General features: G+C 40.0%; 1 protein-coding gene across 4 annotated transcripts in view; it reads left to right on the top strand.

Moving 5' to 3' along the window:
• sybu (syntabulin (syntaxin-interacting)) overlaps positions 1-15781 on the top strand; it is a 66927-nt gene extending 51146 nt beyond the window's left edge. For all 4 annotated transcript variants that reach the window (XM_067980759.1, XM_067980756.1, XM_067980749.1 and 1 more), the window contains one exon: positions 13615-15781. In XM_067980759.1, coding sequence (XP_067836860.1) covers positions 13615-14833 — 1219 coding nt within the window. In that variant the 3' untranslated portion in view covers positions 14834-15781. The remainder of the gene's footprint in view (positions 1-13614) is intronic.
• The last annotated feature ends 6817 nt before the right edge of the window (positions 15782-22598 follow it).

Raw genomic sequence — 22598 nt, 5'->3', positions numbered from 1 at the left:
TGTATAATTGCCGCCTTGTGCTTTATCTGTTTTTGATGAGTTTACTCATCAAAGTCCCCTTCTCTGAACATATCTCACTCAACCTTCAGATCAGGTAATGAGAGCACAGGGTTAAAAATGTGGAGCAAATTATTTCTATGTATGTGCCGTTGCAATTATTGTTACAAGTCTGGCGGTTCACAGAAGTATGAGAGCAATGGGCATTTGTGGTCCCTTTTTCCCAAGCTGTTCTCCCCGCCCCCCATTGTAAGAATGATTTACCTTGACCTCGCTTTCTAGTGCCAGTAATATATGCTGGAACTTCTTTTATATTTTTAAAAACATTCATAAAAGACATATCGGGTATCCCTCCCTCCCTCCTATGCTTTCTCTCACAGGTGCACACACCTTTGATGTCTTCACACCATTCATACCTCTTCCACGTTATTTTAGTCCCGTCCCACCCCACCAGAATTGCTTCCAGGCAAGTATATGTCAGAAACCCAATGCTATTTCTTGCTCTGTGTTACAGTGCATATCACAGAAGTTGACTGGAAAGTGGGGTATGGGCCATTTTATAATGGCAAAGAGGCTTGAATAACTTAATGTTGCAGCCCTTGCAAATGCAGGAAAGAAGCAGTGGTACTTAACATGGAGGTGATTGAATGATTGGGATGGGCACTTTGCTCATTTAAGAGCAAAAGTGAACTTGGGAGTCAGATATGCATCAAGCAGGAGAAGGCTCAGAATGATACTCCATCATTTTCAGAAAGGTAAATGTAAATTCTTGCAAGACCAATTGCAAGAACTTTAGAATGGAACAGTTGGCTGCAGGATTGTAAGAACGTGTAAGCTTTATTACCCGTTTTCTTATAGTACCTTGAATATAAAGGTAGTTAAGAGGAATGCCTACACATTCATTGCCATTTTTATTGGCTCTGCTGGATGCAATGAAGGTTTTTTCTTTATGCTAACTCTTGTTAATTAACATCCCCTCTCTTCCTTCTCTTCCCCTTCCTTTGTCCTAAATAAGTGAGAGTCCTAGCTTCCATTGCTCCCTCTTACTCTGCCTAGTTAAACAATTTTACAACACCAAGTTACAGTCCAACGATTTTATTTGAAATCTACAAGCTTCTGGAGGCTTCCTCCTTCCTCAGGTAAATGTGAGGAAGGAGGAAGCCTCCGAAAGCTTGTAGATTTCAAATAAAATCGTTGGACTATAACTTGGTGTTGTAAAATTGTTTACAATTGTCAACCCCAGTCCATCACTGGCTTCTCTGCCTAGTTAGTTCCAGATGTCACCTGCTTCCTCTTTCTGCCTCTTGTCTGAATTCTAGCTCCCGCTGCTTCCTCCATCTGAATCTTAGTTCCTGCTGATTCCTCTCTCTATGCCCTCTGCCTGAGTCCCAGTTTCTGTTGGTTTATTTCTATCCCAATAAGACTGATTCTTAATCTAGCACAACATTGCCAGGTGTTACCATAAATTAAAATTATTTTTGAAAGCAATTGTAGAATATAGACACCCCAATAAATTTACAAGTCTTTCCAAGAATTGAATTACTTTGTCACCATTTTTCTTTCTCTTTTCTCTTATCAGCTTCTTTCTCTGACTTTTTCTTAGCTGTATCTTGTTTTCTCTCAAATTCACAACTTTCTATTTGTTTTCCACTCATCGTGAAGATCATGGTTTTGTTTAACAACGAAATGTGAAGACCTATTACTTGGTGACAAATTTCTCACAAGTACTTCTAAATATTCAATGTGTGTTTCGTTTACATTCCACAGCGAAGCAGTCTTGATTTAGTATGACTAATTTATATTATTTTGTAGAATGTGTACAAAACTGTTAAATAATGAAGCGTCTGTGTTGTGTTCTGTTACCTGCTATCAGAGCTCTATCTGGTTTTCAGAATAGATTCATTACTTAAATATTCTTAAATAATGTATAAGTAATCCTTAATGGCAAATAGGGATTTAAACTCTGGACACCAATGGCCGGGGACTGCATCTCTATTTGCTATTAAAGATTTTAAAAGAAAAATAAGGATTCTGGTTTTTTTTTTCTATTTTAAAACTTCCTTCTCCACTGGGGGGTGGAGGTGGAATTTTACCTCATGGGAGGGGGGGAACCTGACAACAGGCAGGGGTCAAATGTTGTTATAAAGGGCTGAATACCCTCCTCTATACAAGTTCCACTTTAACCACTGCGTTCTATCTAGAGATTACGAAGGGATGGTTCTTGCTGTCTTGTTCTCTTCAACCTATAAGTCATTCACACTGATCCCAACACAGTAAACAGTCTGTCTAGACCGGCAATCAGTGTAGTTTTGAGACTACAATAGGTCACCAAGGATTATGTTTTCAGCTACAAAAGTGAAAATATCTGTCAATTAACTTCAGTAATGCTGTTGTGTACTGACAGGTGGCAGCATCACAGGGTCACCCACAGGTTTTTTTTAGTGATCTTTACCCAGTACTTAGATGGAATGCTGCATAAAATTAGTATCATGTTGTTCTGAGATACGAGGGTGAGAAGGATAAATGAAATAACTGTAAATGTAATAACTTAATTAAACAGATAAAAATTTCTAAATTTGTCCAGTGATACTTAGGCCTCAAGTCATAGTGGTAGTTTTGGTATGGTACCAGTGCCATTTTCTGAGTTGTGTGAATAGATAACGTTAAGTTGTATTCTTTGCTTGAAGCACTGGGAAGGTAGGGGCTGCTGACCACAGGCCAGTAATTCTATGGACAAACCCCTCACTAGTTCATGTGTAAAAGTGTGGATGTTTGTACATTTTATGTGTCCACACATGATCTTGGTGTTGGCTTTTGTTTTAAAAGTTTAGCATCCAGGCTGCATAGTGATAGAAAACTATTCCTATTAAGCTGGTTAAGTAATTTCATAGAATCATAGAAGTTACAACATGGAAACAGGCCCTTCGGCCCAACATGTCCATGTCGCCCAGTTTATACCACTAAGCTAGTCCCAATTGCCTGCACTTGGCCCATGTCCCTCTATACCCATCTTACCCATGTAACTGTCCAAATGCTTTTTAAAAGACAAAATTGTACCCGCCTCTACTACTGCCTCTGGCAGCTCGTTCCAGACACTCACCACCCTTTGAGTGAAAAAACTGCCCCTCTGGACCCTTTTGTATCTCTCCCCTCTCACCTTAAATCTATGCCCCCTCGTTATAGACTCCCCTACCTTTGGGAAAAGATTTTGACTATCTACCTTATCTATGCCCCTCATTATTTTATAGACTTCTATAAGATCACCCCTCAACCTCCTACTCTCCAGGGAAAAAAGTCCCAGTCTATCTAACCTCTCCCTATAAGTCAAACCATCAAGTCCCGGTAGCATCCTAGTAAATCTTTTCTGCACTCTTTCTAGTTTAATAATATCCTTTCTATAATAGGGTGACCAGAACTGTACACAGTATTCCAAGTGTGGCCTTACTAATGTCTTGTACAACTTCAACAAGACATCCCAACTCCTGTATTCAATGTTCTGACCAATGAAACCAAGCATGCCGAATGCCTTCTTCACCACCCTATCCACATGTGACTCCACTTTCAAGGATCTATGAACCTGTACTCCTAGATCTTTGTTCTATAACTCTCCCCAACGCCCTACCATTAACGGAGTAGGTCCTGGCCCGATTCGATCTACCAAAATACATCACCTCACATTTATCTAAATTAAACTCCATCTGCCATTCATCGGCCCACTGGCCCAATTTATCAAGATCCCGTTGCAATCCTAGATAACCTTCTTCACTGTCCACAGTGCCACCAATCTTGGTGTCATCTGCAAACTTACTAACCATGCCTCCTAAATTCTCATCCAAATCATTAATATAAATAACAAATAACAGCGGACCCAGCACCGATCCCTGAGGCACACCGCTGGAAACAGGCCTCCAGTCTGAAAAACAACCCTCTACAACCACCCTCTGTCTTCTGTCGTCAAGCCAATTTTGTATCCAATTGGCTACCTCACCTTGGATCCCGTGAGATTTAACCTTATGTAACAACCTACCATGCGGTACCTTGTCAAAGGCTTTGCTAAAGTCCATGTAGACCACGTCTACTGCACAGCCCTCATCTATCTTCTTGGTTACCCCTTCAAAAAACTCAATCAAATTTGTGAGACATGATTTTCCTCTCACAAAACCATGCTGACTGTTCCTAATCAGTCCCTGCCTCTCCAAATGCCTGTAGATCCTGTCCCTCAGAATACCCTCTAACAACTTACCCACTACAGATGTCAGGCTCACTGGTCTGTAGTTCCCAGGCTTTTCCCTGCCGCCCTTCTTAAACAAAGGCACAACATTTGCCACCCTCCAATCTTCAGGCACCTCACCTGTAGCTGTCGATGATTCAAATATATCTGCTAGGGGACCCGCAATTTCCTCCCTAACCTCCCATAACGTCCTGGGATACATTTCATCAGGTCCCGGAGATTTATCTACCTTGATGCGCGTTAAGACTTCCAGCACCTCCCTCTCTGTAATATGTACACTCCTCAAGACATCACTATTTATTTCCCCAAGTTCCCTAACATCCATGCCTTTCTCAACCGTAAATACCGATGTGAAATATTCATTCAGGATCTCACCCATCTCTTGTGGTTCTGCACATAGATGACCTTGTTGATCCTTAAGAGGCCCTACTCTCTCCCTAGTTACTCTTTTGGCCTTTATGTATTTGTAGAAGCTCTTTGGATTCTCCTTTGCCTTATCTGCCAAAGCAATCTCATGTCCCCTTTTTGCCCTCCTGATTTCTCTCTTAACTCTACTCCGGCAATCTCTATACTCTTCAAGGGATCCACTTGATCCCAGCTGTCTATGCATGTCATATGCCTCCTTCTTCTTTTTGACTAGGGCCTCAATCTCCCGAGTCATCCAAGGTTCCCTACTTCTACCAGCCTTGCCCTTCACTTTATAAGGAATGTGCTTACCCTGAACCCTGGTTAACACACTTTTGAAAGCCTCCCACTTACCAGACGTCCCTTTGCCTGCCAACAGACTCTCCCAATCAACTTCTGAAAGTTCTTGTCTAATACCATCAAAATTGGCCTTTCCCCAATTTAGAATTTTAACTTCTGGGCCAGACCTATCATTCTCCATAGCTATCCTAAAACTAATGGAATTATGATCACTGGTCCCAAAGTGATCCCTCACTAACACGTCTGTCACCTGCCCTTCCTTATTTCCCAAGAGGAGGTCAAGTTTTGCCCCCTCTCTCGTCGGGCCATCCACATACTGAATGAGAAATTCCTCCTGAATACACTCAACAAATTTCTCTCCATCCAAGCCCCTAATGCTATGGCTATCCCAGTCAATGTTGGGAAAGTTAAAGTCCCCTACTATTACCACCCTATTTTTCTTGCAGCTGTCTGTAATTTCAGTGCTTTTAAAAAAATTTCCCACTTTAAAAAGTGCTTAAACATCTGAAAGGTAGATCCTAGTCACAGCTTGGAACTTGGCTTTTCACAGTGGGGGATGGAGCAGCAGCATTCCCAAAATGTTTTTTCCAGCATGGAGTTCATTATTACTTAAAACACCTACTGAGCAGTATATATTTTGAGTAATGCCTGTTTCCCTAGGTGACTGCTGCAGTATCCTTTTCTGAACTAACTGGCCCCATAACCTGAAAGCCACTAACGTTCTCCCCTACCATCACCCACGCCCCTCCCACACTGAGCATCCGTAGCTGCCACCCCATTGTCACACTTTTTTCTCTGTGCCAGCCGCAACCCTCCCTCCCGACGATTCCCATTCCCAGGATCGCCCTCCTCGTGCTTCCATACCTCATTACCCCTATCCAACTCCTCCCTTGTGCCTGGCCACCCCTTCCTGGTCATACTAGATCCCAGTAGCTCACCTAAAACACCAGGAATCTCCCCCACATCAAGGCCTTTGCACTCCATCCAAAGCTCACACCCCATGATCCCATCCTTTCCAGTACCACTACACTCGAGGACTGAGATCCCAACATCAAACCCCAGCACTGCTTTCCTAGCACTCTTACAACCCATAGCCCCCCCATTCCATTACTGTCACAACCCAAAGCCCCCCCCATTCCATCGCTGTCACAACCCAAAGCCCACCCATCGCATCACTGTCACACCCCAACATACCACTCCCACTCTTTGGAAACCACGCCCCCCCCCCCCAATACCCCTCCCTAGACCTCAACAACATTCCATTTCATCACACCTTCTCCACAACCCTCCCAGAGCCACCAGACTCCAGAATCATCCTTTCAACAATATCAAACCACACAGCCTCTCCTCAGAACTACTGCATTCTTCCTACCTATCTTGAACCCGCCTTTCTCTGTATCCTGGACTTTTTTTTAAAGTAAGAGATTAAATTAACTAAATAATTAAATGAACTAGTTAAATGATCCTGGCCACTGATTTACAATTTTCATGCAAATATGCATTTTATCACCAAAATCAATGTAAAATAACACTAATAGTCCCTAATACTGTGCAATAAAAATACAATTAACTTATTCAATCTCTGTAAATAATATATTGTACATTACATGGGTTAAAACATCCACCAACTAACTATGAGGAACATTACGGGAGATCTGCTAGTGATATTAAAAGTCTTGGGGATCATTTTCACTTGATGCTGGCAAAAAAACTGGCAGTTGCAAATTGGCTGCCCATTCTACACCCTGCCATATTTTTTCTTTTCCATTGACTCCCTATTAATTAAAATTGTGTGTGGTGCACTGACCTCTGTACCCAGATCCCAATATGCACTCCTGGAATCTGAAGCTATGCACTGGGAGCACAAATTTGTAACACCTACCCTGAAGAGTTTCTCATCCACAGACCGAATCTGCAGCTTCTTCGCTGGTAAATTGTAAGGTGATCTGTTCATTCTGATGCTCCGTTTTGTAGAACAATTCTAGATGACATTGACACTGTGGAGATAGGGAACACATTGTGAATATCATACCATTGAATGTTTGTCTGGTATTGCATCTCGAACCGTGATGTTACTGTTTGTGATATGTTCACTCGATACATCCATACTTCCAAGTAGATTGACCTGCTAGGTTACAGTTGGTTTCCAGTTGAAAACTGGGTTTCCATGAATTGTATCTTTGATTATGCCATGAATTACAACAATTGAGAGATTGATATTCTTTAATTAGCCAACTGGTGACTGATCACCAATGTTGGTCTTTGGGTATCTTTGTTGGTTGGCTAGACAAAGTGTACAGTGCTGAAATAAAAACAGAAAACGCTGGAATTGCACAGGAGGTCCGTCAGTAAAGAGAAAACACAGATTAACATAACATTAACATGGACTCTTTGTCAGAACTGAAAACTTAAAGATTAGAAAATGTTGAACAGAAAAAAAAGACAGGGAATAACATGTTGCAATCACAAATAGAAAGATAATGATTAAATGGATTTAAACTGCTTATTAGAAAAGCAGGAAACTGGTAGATGATTTAAAAAATCAATCAAAAGATAGTAAAAGAATGTGAAAATAGCTAAAAAGGCATGGGAGAGACCTACACAAGGAAGAAAGTAAATTTAAAAACCCTGCAGATGGAGGTGGTCTGAATTTAAAGGTCCATCCGTATCCAACATCCAAGGTGCAAACCATTGTCTCCCCCTCCTCCTTCTTGTCAGAAATGTGTTCTGATGGAGACTCTACGCTCAATGTGCCAACCTGCCTCCCTTCCCTCCAGATGCCAACAGACCCACCCTGCATTACCAGCACCCACTGCTCCAAAGAAAGTAGGGGAGATGGATAATATCTGAAGTTGCCAATGATAGTGTTCAGACTAGAAGGTGCAGTTTCCACAAAAAAAGATAAGTTACTAGAAACAATTTTACAAGGATTCACTGGCAAGGCAGTGCTCCAGTGGTGGCGGGCATGGGTTGTTATTCAAATACGCAGGCAGTTTGCAGCATGCCAAACGTTCTGTTATGTGAATGAATCTGCATCAGGCATACACTAGCCTCCTTTAAATGTAATATTTATTGAAGTCGGTTTCCTTGCAGAATGTCATTATGCTGTACAAGGTTCTGCTCTCCCTTACCACCGCCCCCCCCACCCCCGCAACACACACCTTGTTTATATAACATGGGCACATCGGTAATTCTGAGATCCGGTCAACTCAAGTAGACTTAATAAAGGGGGATTATTGTTCCTCAGTTATGGTTACAAATTTTTACTTTTTTTTGCATTTGCTTTAGTGCATTTTGCTCCATGCATTAGTTCTTTATTTGCAGTTTTGTTTCCTGCTGGAACTTTCTTCATTATTCATGATTCCTGCTTCCATTTAATTCACATTGTACAAAGTGGTGGGGATAGGAATTCCTTTGGGGGTTCTAATTTAAGATCATGATGAGGAATGAAAATACCTCAGAAGCTTTGATGCTACCACAGCCTTTCAAGATACAGTGGGACATCTGCCAGATCCGCCAGTTTGCAGCATACATTTAACACGCAAGGGAAAAATGCTGTGCTTATAAGGGGCAACGCCTTCATCGTTCTCCTTATTTAAAAAAAAAGTAGGCATCAGCTGGACAGGACACAGAGCTTTCAGCGAGTGGTAGGGTTCCCTCGAGTGCAGGGCATCAGAGATGGCACCCCTGAGAGAATCAGGGCTCCTGATATTACCCATAGCTTACTTGAGTAGAAAATGTTTGTATTCAATGTTTGTGGTATTTGATTACAGAAACATTAGTATACCTACCAATGGACTTTATCCAGGAAGTATCCATAATGCTTTCATTGTGGCAGGCCACAGTACCTGAATTATTTGAAGGAAACTAAATACGAGATGAATGATTCTTAGAAGCCTAAGGCTATCCCCTGCAGCCATTCTGCTGGTCCCACTAAGAAACACTTTGACAGCAGGGAAGCACCTCGCACTGGAAACCTGGGCAGCTGCTTGCTGTTCCATGACGGCCACTTCCACCTGCCAGAAAAATATGCCAACCAGATTTGGCACAATGAAAGTGAGTGTGCAAAAAGAGCAGTAGTTGTGTGTGATGGTTTATACGGTACCTTCAAGTGAGTGGGAGTTCCCGGCTTAGGTTTGTGCCATGATTGATGGGCCCTATAAGAAACTTTCCTGTGCCTTCCTGATCTCTACCAGCAAATCTTTTTCTCATTTGCAGCCAGATATGAGGGACCCTGGTGACTGCACTGATTTTCAGTTGGCAACCTCTCTCTACAGTTTGTGCTGCCTCAAATAGGGCCTCTTTTCCCCCCCCCCCCCCCCCCCAAACTCCATGGTCCACCTCCTGCTCTAACTTTTCAACATCAAAAGGAGCAATTTTTCCCACATTTCTCCCTTGTGCTATTCTGAACTATTGCTCAGCTTTTCTGCCACCACCGGCAACCTCCTTTCTGAAACCGAGCTGCAAGTCTAAGCGCTGCTGCCCACCCCTCCCCCATCCGTCAGGTTCCCAGAGCATGTTTTCATTTCCTGGGAGTCCATTCAAATTGGGCAGAGGGGGCTAGCTTTGCAGAATTCAACCAGGCCAACTATGAGCTGCCAGCACAGCTACAGCTGCTCAAGGATAACTTAACCCTGATTTTGCTATTTCACAAATCAGGGCTGCTGTTCCTTGAGTTTGATTAAAACTGTGTAGGAGGCCAAAGATGGAGAGATCATAGTGGGAATGGGAAAGGAATTAAAGTGGCTTATCAGAGGGTGGTCACCCTAGTGGACAGAACAGAGCAGCTTGACAAAGCAATCATCTAATCTCTATTTGGTCTCCCTGTTTTTATTTCAGATTTCCTGAATTTGCAGTTTTTTCTTTTTAATGTGAATGATGCTGTTGTATTAGCAGCAACCCCAATTAAAAATACTGAGTTCTGTAGACAAATAATTCTATCTCAGTGCTGATTCATCGGCTAGGCGATGCTACTTAGCCATTTTGCTGTGGCTTGTGGAACATTTGAACATTGTCCTATTCTATTATTGTCCTATTCCATCTTTCCCTCAACAAATTATTGAAAACTTATTTGCAACAATATTTCAAAATGTTCTATCATATTCTTTTTGTTGCATTCACAGAGTGAGTTTGCGTCCTTCATTTTTAAAATCTTTCCCTGTTCTTTGACTCTGAAGGCCTCAATCTGTACTGCCATCTCCTGTACATAAAATAAATGGTTGGGAAAGTGAAGAAATTTAGAAAACATGCCACTATCTTTTTTTGTTTAAACTTTTTGAATTCACCAAAGTTTTGGGAGGTTATGATACATTATAGGTTATACTACATGGTATATACAGTGAGGTCTATGTACCTTTTGTTAGTATTGAGGATTTAAAGAGCCAGATCTTTACTTGACAGAGAGAGGCTTGAGTTAGGTGAGGAAGTTTGGTCAGGGAAGCTGGCAGGTGGAAGTGGTGAGGGTTTGGGCACAGTGTAATCTTTTAGGATGTTGATGTGGGAGGGTGGAGTCCTTTGGTCAAACAATGTTCCTTGGCTCCTTGGGCCTGTAGAAAGTGGGCCTACACCTCACAGTGTTTACCAGTTCCATGCACAGCCTGTGTATCTCTTGCTCAGACTGACAAATGTTCCACAGTTGCTTTGTTTATGTTATATTGTGGAAGACTCTTGCTGCAAGCAGACCAAGTAGTCATGGGGTAAAATCCAGGAACATGGAGACCCTTCCAGGTCCTGGTAACCTCTCAATCTTCGTCCAGAAGGACTGAATGTGGGGACATGATCAGAGTGCATGTGGTTTAGTGCTTGTTTGGCTCCAGTTCCAACAAAACTAATCAGTTAAGGTAAAGTGGAGTTGTTTGGGGTGAGGTTTGTTTACTGGTGGATCTTGAACTCCGCCTGGTGCTGTGACAGTGTCGAGCTGGGAGTAGTTGATTGCTACAGGTAAATTCACATGCTTTCTGTCATCTTCGTTGTTGTCTGCGTCCAGAGCTTCTGTGCCCAAAACCTCTGCTTTGATTGTGCTCACCACTGATCGTTGCCAGTACCATTGGCTCTGCAACTGCATGAAAACCCAGTACTGTACATCTTTCATCATGTTTGTAGTGGTTCCACTGCTGCCCACTATGTTTACAATGTTTATCTCTGCAGTTCATGTAGATTTTTCTGTGATACAGACCCAGCATTGTGGGGTGGTTCAGTTGTGTCTGTTCTGTACTAGATTGCTGATATTTTGCCATGAATTTTTTTCAGTTGTGTTGAATGCTGGATACAGCTCGCACTCCATTGCTAGGAGGCATCAAGTCTCCCCATTATGCCACACTACTCTATGTCCTCATGTCATTAGGGTTTTACTCTTTAGGAAGAGAGAAGAGCAGTTAAAAGGTTTGTCTATGATATAGCACCAGCATTTTTGGTAAATAAAAACATTGAAAGCGCATGAAACAAATTGCAGTAACATTGTGCAACACTATTAAAGCCTAGAAATTATTGTTGGTGACATCAGTAGCTGAAAACCTAATGTGATCATATGCCGCGTGTCCTGTCTGCTGTTTTAGTGGAGGCATTAATCCATTTAAAACAAATGAGTTAATGCTTGTGTTAAAGTAACAGACAGAGGAATGTCAAACAAATGAGTTAAGTGTGGTAGGCTAATATCTGCAACAGTAATCTCTAGGCTCAAATGGTGGAAATGCTGGACCGCAAGTAGAGTGCTGTGTGTACCAGTATGATTCTGTACCCAAATAACTAGAAAGTTCAATGAACACACTCATGACATGTTTAAGGATAATACTAAAGAGGGACATGTACTTCCATGTAATTGTTGCAGATAAAGAAACAATCAGTTATTTATAACCATTTTTTAAAATGAACAAGCTCTAATCAGGGGCTTTTACTGGGGAAAAAGTATGTTTCAAGAAAGTAGCATTCAAGAATTCATAACATTTTACTCAGCATCATTCAAATATTGCAAGAAGTGCACAATGCATTATTGATTATTAGTGCAGTGGAAACTCACTCTAACAGGCCTCCCTATAACATTTCATAAGCTTGTACAATCGTGGCTCTCACTGGTTATGACTTGTTCCTACTACACTCGTCAACTACACTAGTGATGTAATTTGTAAGGCTTCCACTTAGCTTTTTCTCCCCACTGTGCTGCTGAGAAGCTCAAAATGCTGGCACATCGTTGAATGTGCTGATCAACAATGCACTCCCAGTACTTAAACAGTTGAACAATGCAAAGGGCGCAAGGGCTGAGGAGATGGCTTGCTGACTACATTGCAAGTACATTAGGAGCAAGTCATGACTACTGTGAGCTATGAACATGAAGAACTGTAAATGGGATTGTGTTATTGGGAGGCCTATTATAGCGAGTGTTCAATTCCACTAATTAGTAACACTATATAGAGGTGGATTTTATTAATTTATGCTCCTGCACAGAGTTTAGTAATGTATTTAGTGGAGCCAGTAATCCGATCAGCGCAATGGGCATCCACTGTACAGACACTTGCAACATCCCTGAGATGCCTAGCATGCTCCAGTGCGAGTGACCAGGCCAAAGGAGCCCTTGCATAAGCTGTAAGCAAAGCTCATTTAGTCACCAAAATATATTAAAATTAAGGTACCGCTCCATATCACTAGAGTGTCTAAACTGAACTCGTCATACAGTGCCCATTTGGAATGGGTCCTGAATGGGAGTCTGGTATTTAATACTCCTACCTCCCCTGCTCCTATGCCCCCTCTGTCCTAGATCTGATGCCCCTTTCCCCACACTAAAAACAGACCAGTCAGCTAGTAACCCTTCACAAGCTGCTGACGCCCAAATTCCGACACTGGCACTCTGAGCAGCATGAGCGATGTGTCCAGGGTGCCAAGAAATTATTCAAATGTGCTGACCTTGCATTATCAACACAGGCACACACAGTGCCTGAACAGTACTGGCACTGCATGGTTCATAATATTGGCTGTACTGGGGGATAGGGCATGGAGATCAGCGGGCCCGCAGGATTTTTTTGTCCATTAAAATGATGGGATATATACATTTTTATGTAAATTGTCAAAAAACAAACCTAAAGTAAACTTTTCACATTCTTTTCCTGCACAAAATGTTATTGTATGTGAAAGTGAAACTTCAATCAGCGAAGAATTTCAACAGAATTTTAAATGTAAATTAATAAAGCTTATTTTAATGCTATAAATCTGAGTTTTACTAAGTACAATTGACCAGTCAGGAAGATGCACAAAAAATGTTGTGTTGGAACAGTTTTAGCTAATTTGTACAATTTTTTTTTAAAAGCTTTTTGTTGAGACTCCAACTTGTTGAATACGAATCTAGTCCTACTACAGTATCCTGATAATAGCTAGTATTGTCTTCTCCACAAAGCAGAATACAAAATTTAATTAGGGTTTATTCAAAAGACTCGTTAGTTGCTTTGTTACTATGAACATAAGCCTTGTAAGTTTAATTTGAGGTCTTTTATTGCAAGTTGCCAGGATTTTACATGTCTTCTCTGTTTAATTGGCAGATGATTTTACACAATTTCTAAACACTTAAAAACCAAAGATATGCCAACTGCACACAAACTAGGCCTCCAAAACATTTTTGGATCTACCCATATTATTTTGCAAATGTAACAATTTCCAAACTTTATTTATGTATAACATACCCTTTCTTCTAATAGGGAACCCGAAGTTGCAGATCTCAAGTCTCAGCTTGCTCGTATGCGAGAAGATTGGATTGAAGAAGAATGTCATCGAGTTGAAGCCCAGCTAGCGCTAAAGGAAGCTCGAAAAGAGATCAAACAACTACGTCAGGTGATTGACACAATGAAGAACAGTTTGATGGAGAAGGACAAAGGGGTTCAAAAATACTTCATTGACATTAATATCCAAAACAAGAAACTTGAGTCTTTGCTGCAGAGCATGGAGTTGGCTCAGAATGGTGCTTCAAGGGATGATTCATCTCTGGACTGCATGTGTCCATCACCAGTGAAGTCATTGGCACGTAGCACAACCTACACAAAAATGGCTGAAGCAATGGGCCTAGAAGATCAAGCTGTCGAAGAAATGGCTGACAGTGCTCTGCTTGCCAATGATGATATGGCAAGCAGAACAGATCTCTTTGACCAAATACTGAGGTCAAAAACTGCTGAATGTAGCTCTGGAGATGGCTCCTGGTCACAAGCTAATGAAATGCAGGCAAAGCTTGTTAACAGTGCAACATTTGAGATTTCTGCTCAGAGTGGTATGATCTTTGTGACTGATGATAATAGACTGGTCAGGGAACAAGCTATCCAGACTGACATACTACCATATAGCCCAGATGTACAGAACCTCATTCTGCACATTCTGAAATCGCAGCATAGCAGCCCAGTCAGCCCCATATCTTCAACTTGGGTGTCAGATGCCGGTCAAGCAGCATATGCACCAGAGTTTGAAACAATAGTTACTGATGCTTTGATGGATTTGACTCCAAACAATCCTAATACTGCAATTCTGGTGTCTAAATTGGAATCTGTTAACCATTTCATGAGCCCTCGGGCATATAATTACAGTGACCAAGCACAGCACTTGCCTAGAGTAAACAATATGACAGAACTTACTTTCACGTCCATGTTTGATGAAACAGTTGGTAATGAATATCGTGTCTTGGAGGAGCAGTCTTCTGCAGTATGTCAGAGAAGCTATTGGAGCAGCCATTTTATTATTGATTTGTTGGCAGTGGCTGTACCAGTAGTGCCTACTTTGGCATGGGTATTTTCCACACACAGAGGAGGAACAGAGCCACTGTACAATATTGGTGCTCTTTTGCGTGGGTGCTGTTTGGTGGCCTTGCACTCCTTGCGTCATACTCCTCGCACAATGTTTTGCCACCCAGTTAACAAAAAAGAATCCCACTAATTGCACTTAAATTTTAGTTTAGGATACTTGAAGAGTACTGGAATTAGCTTATTGAGTTGTCTTCGTATGTGGCTAGATGTGTTTCATCACATCAGTGAGGTTTAATTTGCACTGTTGATAAGTATGGATATATTCTTTGACTTAAGGTGATCTGAGTTTACAATGTTGCAAGTTGCTGTTGATGAATGGGTAATTTATAAATGTGAATGCATCCTTGTGAGGGAGAAAAAGAAATTGATGTGGCCAAAGTTGACCCACTACTGAGTGTTCTATCAATAGACTTTGTAGTGGTTACATTTTAAAAATGGCATGGAAAAGTGATGTTTTTTTAAAAAAAGTGTATGAGCCTGGAACTCAATTTTAAACATTATTGTAATTACTAAAGTACTGTTCTAAGCACAGATTAATTCCCAATAGTGAAAACTGCCTTCAAGGTTTTGAACAGAAGATACTGAATATTCAGTCTTTTAAGGCAGCTAGAATCTGCTTAAACAAGATTTTGTTATGGTTCAGCTGTGTATATTGTTGCTGTTTTAAGAAGCTAGAGTTTAATGGTTATGCTGTATTTTTATGTTTGATAAAATTGAGTGCAACCAAAGCTTCTTGGCCTTTTGCTGTCTGTATATTTTCAGTACAGGAGTGTATACTGGAAACTTGGAACCTCTTGTTACTGTTGTGTTGCATCAGTACAAACATCAACTAGTTGGAGCAAGTAATGTTACAGTGACCTGTATAAGTGTTGCTATGTACAGTCCATGGACATGTTTTAAAGTAATGAACAAGATGCTTCTATGTGTTTGCTTCTTACAAAAAATTGCATTTTCATGATTTATATGTTGTGTTCGAGCCATGTGCAATATTGCTGAATTGTTTACTTTCACTTTACTGTACTTCAGATGTTTCTAAATTAAAGGTTATATATTAAAGCATGCCAAAAAGTTACCTGAACTTTTTGTCTCTTAGCTTGTGTCCTAATACAATTTTTAAAACCTTTTTTGTGTGAATTTTATCCTCAGTAATGTCAGGGATGTTTATGCTGGCAAATGGAGATATGCCATTTCAGGGGTCCTTTATCTATATCAAATACTTCCAGATAAGTATACAAACTCCCCATACTCTGCTGCATAATGTACCTCCGTCTCAAACTCAGAAGAGAACTCCCCCACCCTGCACCAGTGTGATATTTTTCTATTTCCCACACTAGCAATTCTGTGGTCTCTCTGGCTGAGCTTGTCAATTGGTTTCAATTCAACGGTGTAAAAGCTTATAAATTAACTAGGACTAGTACTATTTGGATGGCTTGTAATTTAGTGTTTTACACTTCTCTGTCCCATTGTTTACTTGTGAGTTTAACACTATACAGTGCTGTACATTTTTGTACCATGATATCTATATTTGAGTGGTCTGGGGAAATATTTTTTTAATTTATTTTGAGATAAATTCTGATTTTTGATTTTTAATTAAACCATCCAATATTTTCTCCAAGCTCAAGCAGTATTGGATCAAAAATATAGTAAATGTAATAGTCACATGATAAGTTTGATGATCAACGCAAGTGTTACTAGTTGAAACCTTTGACCAGAAGAAGTATCTTTCGAAAGTGTACTTAATCAAAAGATGATTGATTAAAGCAAACCTCTGTTATTTCATGGCCTATTATCTTGGTAATCTAGTTGCATACCTTTCTAAAAGAAAAACTGCTGAGAAATTGTTTTTTTTTTTGGCTGCTTTGAAAACTGCATCATGAAAGAAAGACTTGCATTTATATAGCAGCTTTCACAACCTCGGGACGTCCCAAAGTGCTTTACAACCAATGAAGTACTTTTGAAGTCACTGTTGTAATGTAGGAAATGTGGCAGCTAATTTGCACTCAGCAAGGTTCAACAAACGGCAATATGATGACCAGATTATCTATTTTAATGATGTTGGTTAAGGACTAAATATTGGCCAGGACACCAGGGAGAATTCCCCTGCTCTTAAATAGTGCGATGGCATCTTTTACGTCAGGGCCTCAGTTTAACGTCTCATTTGATGGATGGCACCTCCGACAGTGCAGCTCTCCCTCAGTACTGCACTGAAGTGTCAGCCTAGATTTTGTGCACAAGTTTCTGGAGTGGGACTTCAACCCACAACCTTCTGACTCAGAAGCAAGAATGCTACCACTGAGCCACAGCTGAGATATGTCTGAGATCTAATATTTTGGTTAAGTTGTAAATGTCAATGAGATTCATCAACAGAAATGAAAAGCACAGGCTTAAAAGTACCCAGTAATTTGATGATTTAGTGGATTTTTTAAAATCCATTTGTAACTAGTCAAGGTTTATAAATGAAAGTCACAATGAATTTTTATAAACTAAGGATGTTTCCATTATGTTCTATGTTCTTAAAATTATTTTATTTGGCAAATTTTGTAAATATCAGAAAAAAAGTTATAGAATAAGATGTACCATAGCTGATTTTTTTTAAAGATTAATTCAAAGATAACAGTAAAGACTCTTTCACTCTGAACATAGCTTGCATAATATAGGATGCAGAGACAAATGAAAATGAGAAAAGAACAGCTAATACCCGTTGGACCAGACTATCATATCTTCTACCATATACAGTCTTTCATTTGAAAGTGTTGTCACAAGATCACAGTTACAGAGGAGGAAGGTCGTTTGGACCACCTTGATTTTATTCATTGAGATCCTAAAATCTCCCTATTGCAACATCTAATTCTTTCTTAAATGTTTCCAAGGTTTTGGCTCCACTACTCCATCTGAATGTTTATTCTACATGTTGAACACTGTGAAGAAGGAGTTCCTGATATCTGTCCTCAAAGTTGGAACATCTGCCCCCTTTGTCCTATGCCAGTTTAATTTAAACTAATACTCTGAACTTTTTCTGTACACTTAGCATTCTTATATACCTCTAAGATCAACTTTCAGTTGCCTCTTCTCCAGGTGTGAGTGGGCGGGGTTTCCGCCCCATTACTGGTGAAGTAACGCCGGCAAAGCAGGAGCAGCTTCAAGGAATTTTGTGGCCCACATTTCTCCAGTCTTTCCTCATAAGTCAAACCCCTGACGTTGGATATGTGCCTTGTGGCTCTGCACTGCCTCTGATGCTCGAATGTCTCTTGTTTCTTGGCAACCAGAACTGGATGCAGTAATCAAGACGTGCTCTGACGAGAGCACTATAAAGTTTAATTACCTCATCTGGCTTACATTCTACTGTTTGGACTATAGTTCAACACCCTATTGACTTTGTTGATTGCAGCTCTGCATTGGTTGGAAATATTTAGCAGAGTCAACTAAGGCTCCTCAGTCTCTATCAAGTTCATGCTTAGCTATTTCAACATCATTCATGAAGCACATGTTGTCACGTATGTACTCCAGGTGTAGAGCTTTACATTTGTCTGCATTAAATTTCATCTGCCATTGTTCTGCCCACTTATGTATTTTGCCAAACTCATTATGTAGTTTCTAAGCTGCCACTTTTGATTCTACATCCCCTCTTAGTTTGGTATTATCTGCAAATTTGCATCCCCTCTTAGTTTGGTATTATCTGCAAATTTGACTACTTTGCATTAAGTTTCTGAATCCAGTTTATTTATGTAAATTAGAAACCTAGTTGTTGCAGCATTAAGCCTCAAAGCACCCCACTCAGTACTCTTTCCCCTACTCTGTCCAAACTCCTCTAAACAGCACTCCTCTCCTACCCTTCAATCAGTTTCTTAGCCATTCCTAGGGTTTATGCTGAATCCCGCAGCTTTGAGTTTGAGCCTTTCATGCGGAATTTTATCAAAAGCCTTTTGGAAGTTGAGCCTTTAGAGATGAATGCCTGTAACCACAAGGACATCATGACAATCAATTATAATTATTTTGTATGTGTCTGTTTACCATTGATTCCTGTATCACTGCTATCTCCCAACAATCTTTAGAATTCCTTCATGGGTCATATGATATTTTACAATATCAGCTACTGTTTGTTGTTATATCATCTATTTGTATCAGGTACAAAAAATAATTTAAAAAGGCTAATGGAATGTTAGCTTTAGCTCAAGGGGGCTGGAATGCAAAGGGGTGGAAGTTATACTACAGTTATATAAAGCTCAGGTTAGACCGCATCTGGAGTACTGCGTTCAGTTCTGAGTTCTGCACCTCGAAGGATTTATTGGCCTTGGAGAGAGTATAGCATAGATTCACCAGAATGATACTGGGGCTAAAAGGGTTAAATTATGAGGACAGGTTGCATGCTTGTGTTCCCTTGCATATAGAAGATTAAAGGGTGATCTTTAATCTTCTATATGCAAGGATTTGATAGGGTAGATAGAAACTATTTCCTCTGGTGCAGAGTCCAGAAGACGGGGGCATAACCTTAAAATTAGAGCTAGGCGGTTCTGGGGTGATGTCAGGAAGCACTTCTTTACACATGGAAATCTGGAACTCTCCCCCCAAAAAGCTGTTGAGACTAGGTCAATTAAAAAATTCAAAACTGAAATAGATTTTTTGGTAAGGGTATTAAGGGATATGGAGCAAAGGTGAGTAAATGGAGTTGAGGTACAGATCAGCCATGATCTAACTGAATGGCAGAACTGGCTCGAGGGGCTAAAATGGCCTACTCCTGTTTCTATGCATATTGATTGCTATGCCCAAGATTTAAAAAAAATAGTTTTACCTTCATATGTACTTCTAACATTAACAAGTTCCTTCATCTAACTTTTCATCAGAGGGATGGTCTTCCCCTTTAAGAGGCTTTGAGATGACATGAGATTCCCACACAAACTTAGAGGGCCCTCTGGTGGCCTTTTTTAGTCTCTTTTCCTACCATTAACAGCTTCCAATCTACTGCTTGAAACTTTTTTTTTATTAATACTGCCATTTTTTTCCTTTGGTTCCTGTATGAGTTTCTTTTCAAAGTTTTATATATTTTTATAGATCCACCAGAGGGTGCTGCTCTGCCGTTAAGGGGATTCTCAGTGGGTCAGCAGCCATGACTGCAGAGAACCATCCATCCAGTGTTTCATCTTCAAATAACGCCACCACCGTGTACAGCCGCATAATGTGTTGCACTGCACTAGTATATTCCTGTGATGTGTATTAGTAGCTTAAATGAAGATAGATGACCTTAGAGAATCTTTATTTTTCAGATGCATCCTAAAACACACACTTCCCTCAGCCCCATCATGATTAGTATGTAAAATGTCATGATAGTGTAGATCGGTGGTGCTGTTTACAACAGATTCTGAGGCTTTGTATGTTATTTGTTTTAACCTATCAGATAACCGCAACAGAGTCTGAGGCTTTGTACAGCACCACCAATCTACAATATCATACATACGAATCATGATTTCCTCAGAACCAATAAATATTAAGCTTTACTCCTACAATGTGCAGTGGGTTCATATTATTCAAAGAATGATGCAGGGTAGGTAATTCTCTACTTAAGATAAGCTACCGACATTTCCCAATCTTTTTGTAGCTAAACCTAGTTTGTACCTGCATTTAAAGGGCAATGGTTTGCAATACAGCAGTGAAAAGGACCAGCTCATTGTTATTCTGGCCTAAAATATAATCAACCGTGCCGAGTACGGCAATGTGGCAATTGGGGCTCACTTTAAAAGATAAATTCAAACCGATATCTAGTGTAAGGAATGAGATATTATCTATCTTTTCCTTTCCCACAAAGACATTTCTAAGAAATTTTGGGCATGTTTGTAATAGCTCAAAGGAAAACTCGAGGCTATAAATTGCTGTTGATATTAGTGGACAGGCGCTCAATGCATTTGTATGACATGCCTGTGTCTGCTATTTTAATGGAGGTGTTAAACCGGTTTATTTTAAACGGGTTAAAGCTTTCATTAAAATAGCTAGCAGAGAAATGTCATATGAATATATTAAGGACTCATCCACAGTAAGCATTTTTATAGCATTTTCAGTCCACTATTTTAACAAAGGATATTAACCTGTTTACAATAAACAGATGATCACCAATAGTAATTTCCAGCTTTATGAGTGATGTTAGTAATTGAATCAATTCAGAAGCATGAGGACCAATGTTTTGTGGCTTCTTACAACTGTTGGAACAGTATTTAAATCCAGAAGTAGCGACTAATTAAACACTTTAAGGTACAAACCCTTGACTACCATGGAGAGTCACAATTAAGCATCTCGGGCTAGCAACAAAGAACCAACTACTTCTTGGGGAAACTTTTCCTAAATGCATCACAGAAGCTTCATGCGACGTCCCAGTATGAATTACATCTTAAAAGCACATCATCCATTTGAATGCTCTCATTAGTGACTTGGGTTATGATGTACCACTGCAATGTGGAAAGTGCACAGAAAACAAAAACATTTATTTTTCCAAAACAAATCGACTTTAAAATACAAACAAAATAGAAAGCATTGTAATAATTGCAAAATGTTTTCTCATGCAGATTTGATTTGCCACCAATGGTAATAGAAAATCAAGATGGGTAGGTTTCACAAGATCATCAGATGACACAAGCTATAATTAACACTCTTGCACCAAGATTCATTAAGTGCCTAACTCATCATGTGTCGGGTAGAACAAAAAGACTATGAGTTTTCATTTACCTTTTTTTAATACTGTACAATGTACTGTGCAATAGATTTAAACATAGGTATTTTACAGACATAGGAAAATTTATACAATTTACATTACTTAGTATAAAGGTTACTGAAAAGAAGTAAAGTAGTATGTGGAAAGAAAATGTTACTTGTGTTAAAGAAAACAATTATATTTATAAGGATCAACGATTGCCAGTTTGACAAGTAATTTGTATCCTTACAATTCTACCTGCAAAGGCATCTGATGTGGCCATAGAAGATTTCAGTTTATGGTCCAATGCCATCACTGAGACTGTTATAATAGTAAACAATTTTACAACACCAAGTTATAGTCCAGCAATTTTATTTTAAATTCACAAGCTTTCGGAGGCTTCCTCCTTCGTCAGGTGAACGATGTGAAAATGAAAACCTCGAAATGAAATCGCATTTATAATTCACAGAACAATGCTTGGTGAGTACAGACAGTTTTTTCAACTGCCCGTTGCCAAGGCAATCAGTGTGCAGACAGACAGGTGTTACCTGCCAGGTCTGCCAGGTAACACCTGTCTGTCTGCACACTGATTGCCTTGGCAACGGGCAGTTGAAAAAACTGTCTGTACTCACCAAGCATTGTTCTGTGAATTATAAATGCGATTTCATTTCGAGGTTTTCATTTTCACATCGTTCACCTGACGAAGGAGGAAGCCTCCGAAAGCTTGTGAATTTAAAATAAAATTGCTGGACTATAACTTGGTGTTGTAAAATTGTTTACAATTGTCAACCCCAGTCCATCACCGGCATCTCCACATCATGACTGTTATAATAGTTTTGGATACAAAGGATCATTTACTGATTTTGGTAGTGCTTTCACCAATTTTATAAGAAGTAATAACAGATTTCAAGAAGTACTGAATCAGAGAAAATGTTGCAGCAGGATGTTTAACTACAAGGTGAACAGCACATAGATTGAAATATGCACTCCGTCACAACAGAGATCTTGAATACATCATTTACAAACTCTTTTATCAGCTTTTGATCAAGATGGTATACATTAAAAGTTTAGTGTACTAAAATACTTTTTGTACATAAATCATTTTATTTTGAAAAATTGCCCCAAAACCCAAGTACACATTGGATGGGAAAGGTTTTAGTAGAACATATCTTGAAGTGACCTCAATGCTAATATGCACTAGTGCATTGGAAAATGGGCC

The sequence above is a fragment of the Heptranchias perlo genome, chromosome 3 (genome assembly GCF_035084215.1).
Source record: "Heptranchias perlo isolate sHepPer1 chromosome 3, sHepPer1.hap1, whole genome shotgun sequence".
Classification (NCBI taxonomy): Eukaryota; Metazoa; Chordata; class Chondrichthyes; order Hexanchiformes; family Hexanchidae; genus Heptranchias; species Heptranchias perlo.
The sequence above is the reverse complement of the archived record's forward strand: the minus strand, read 5'-3'. Positions and strand labels throughout refer to the sequence as shown.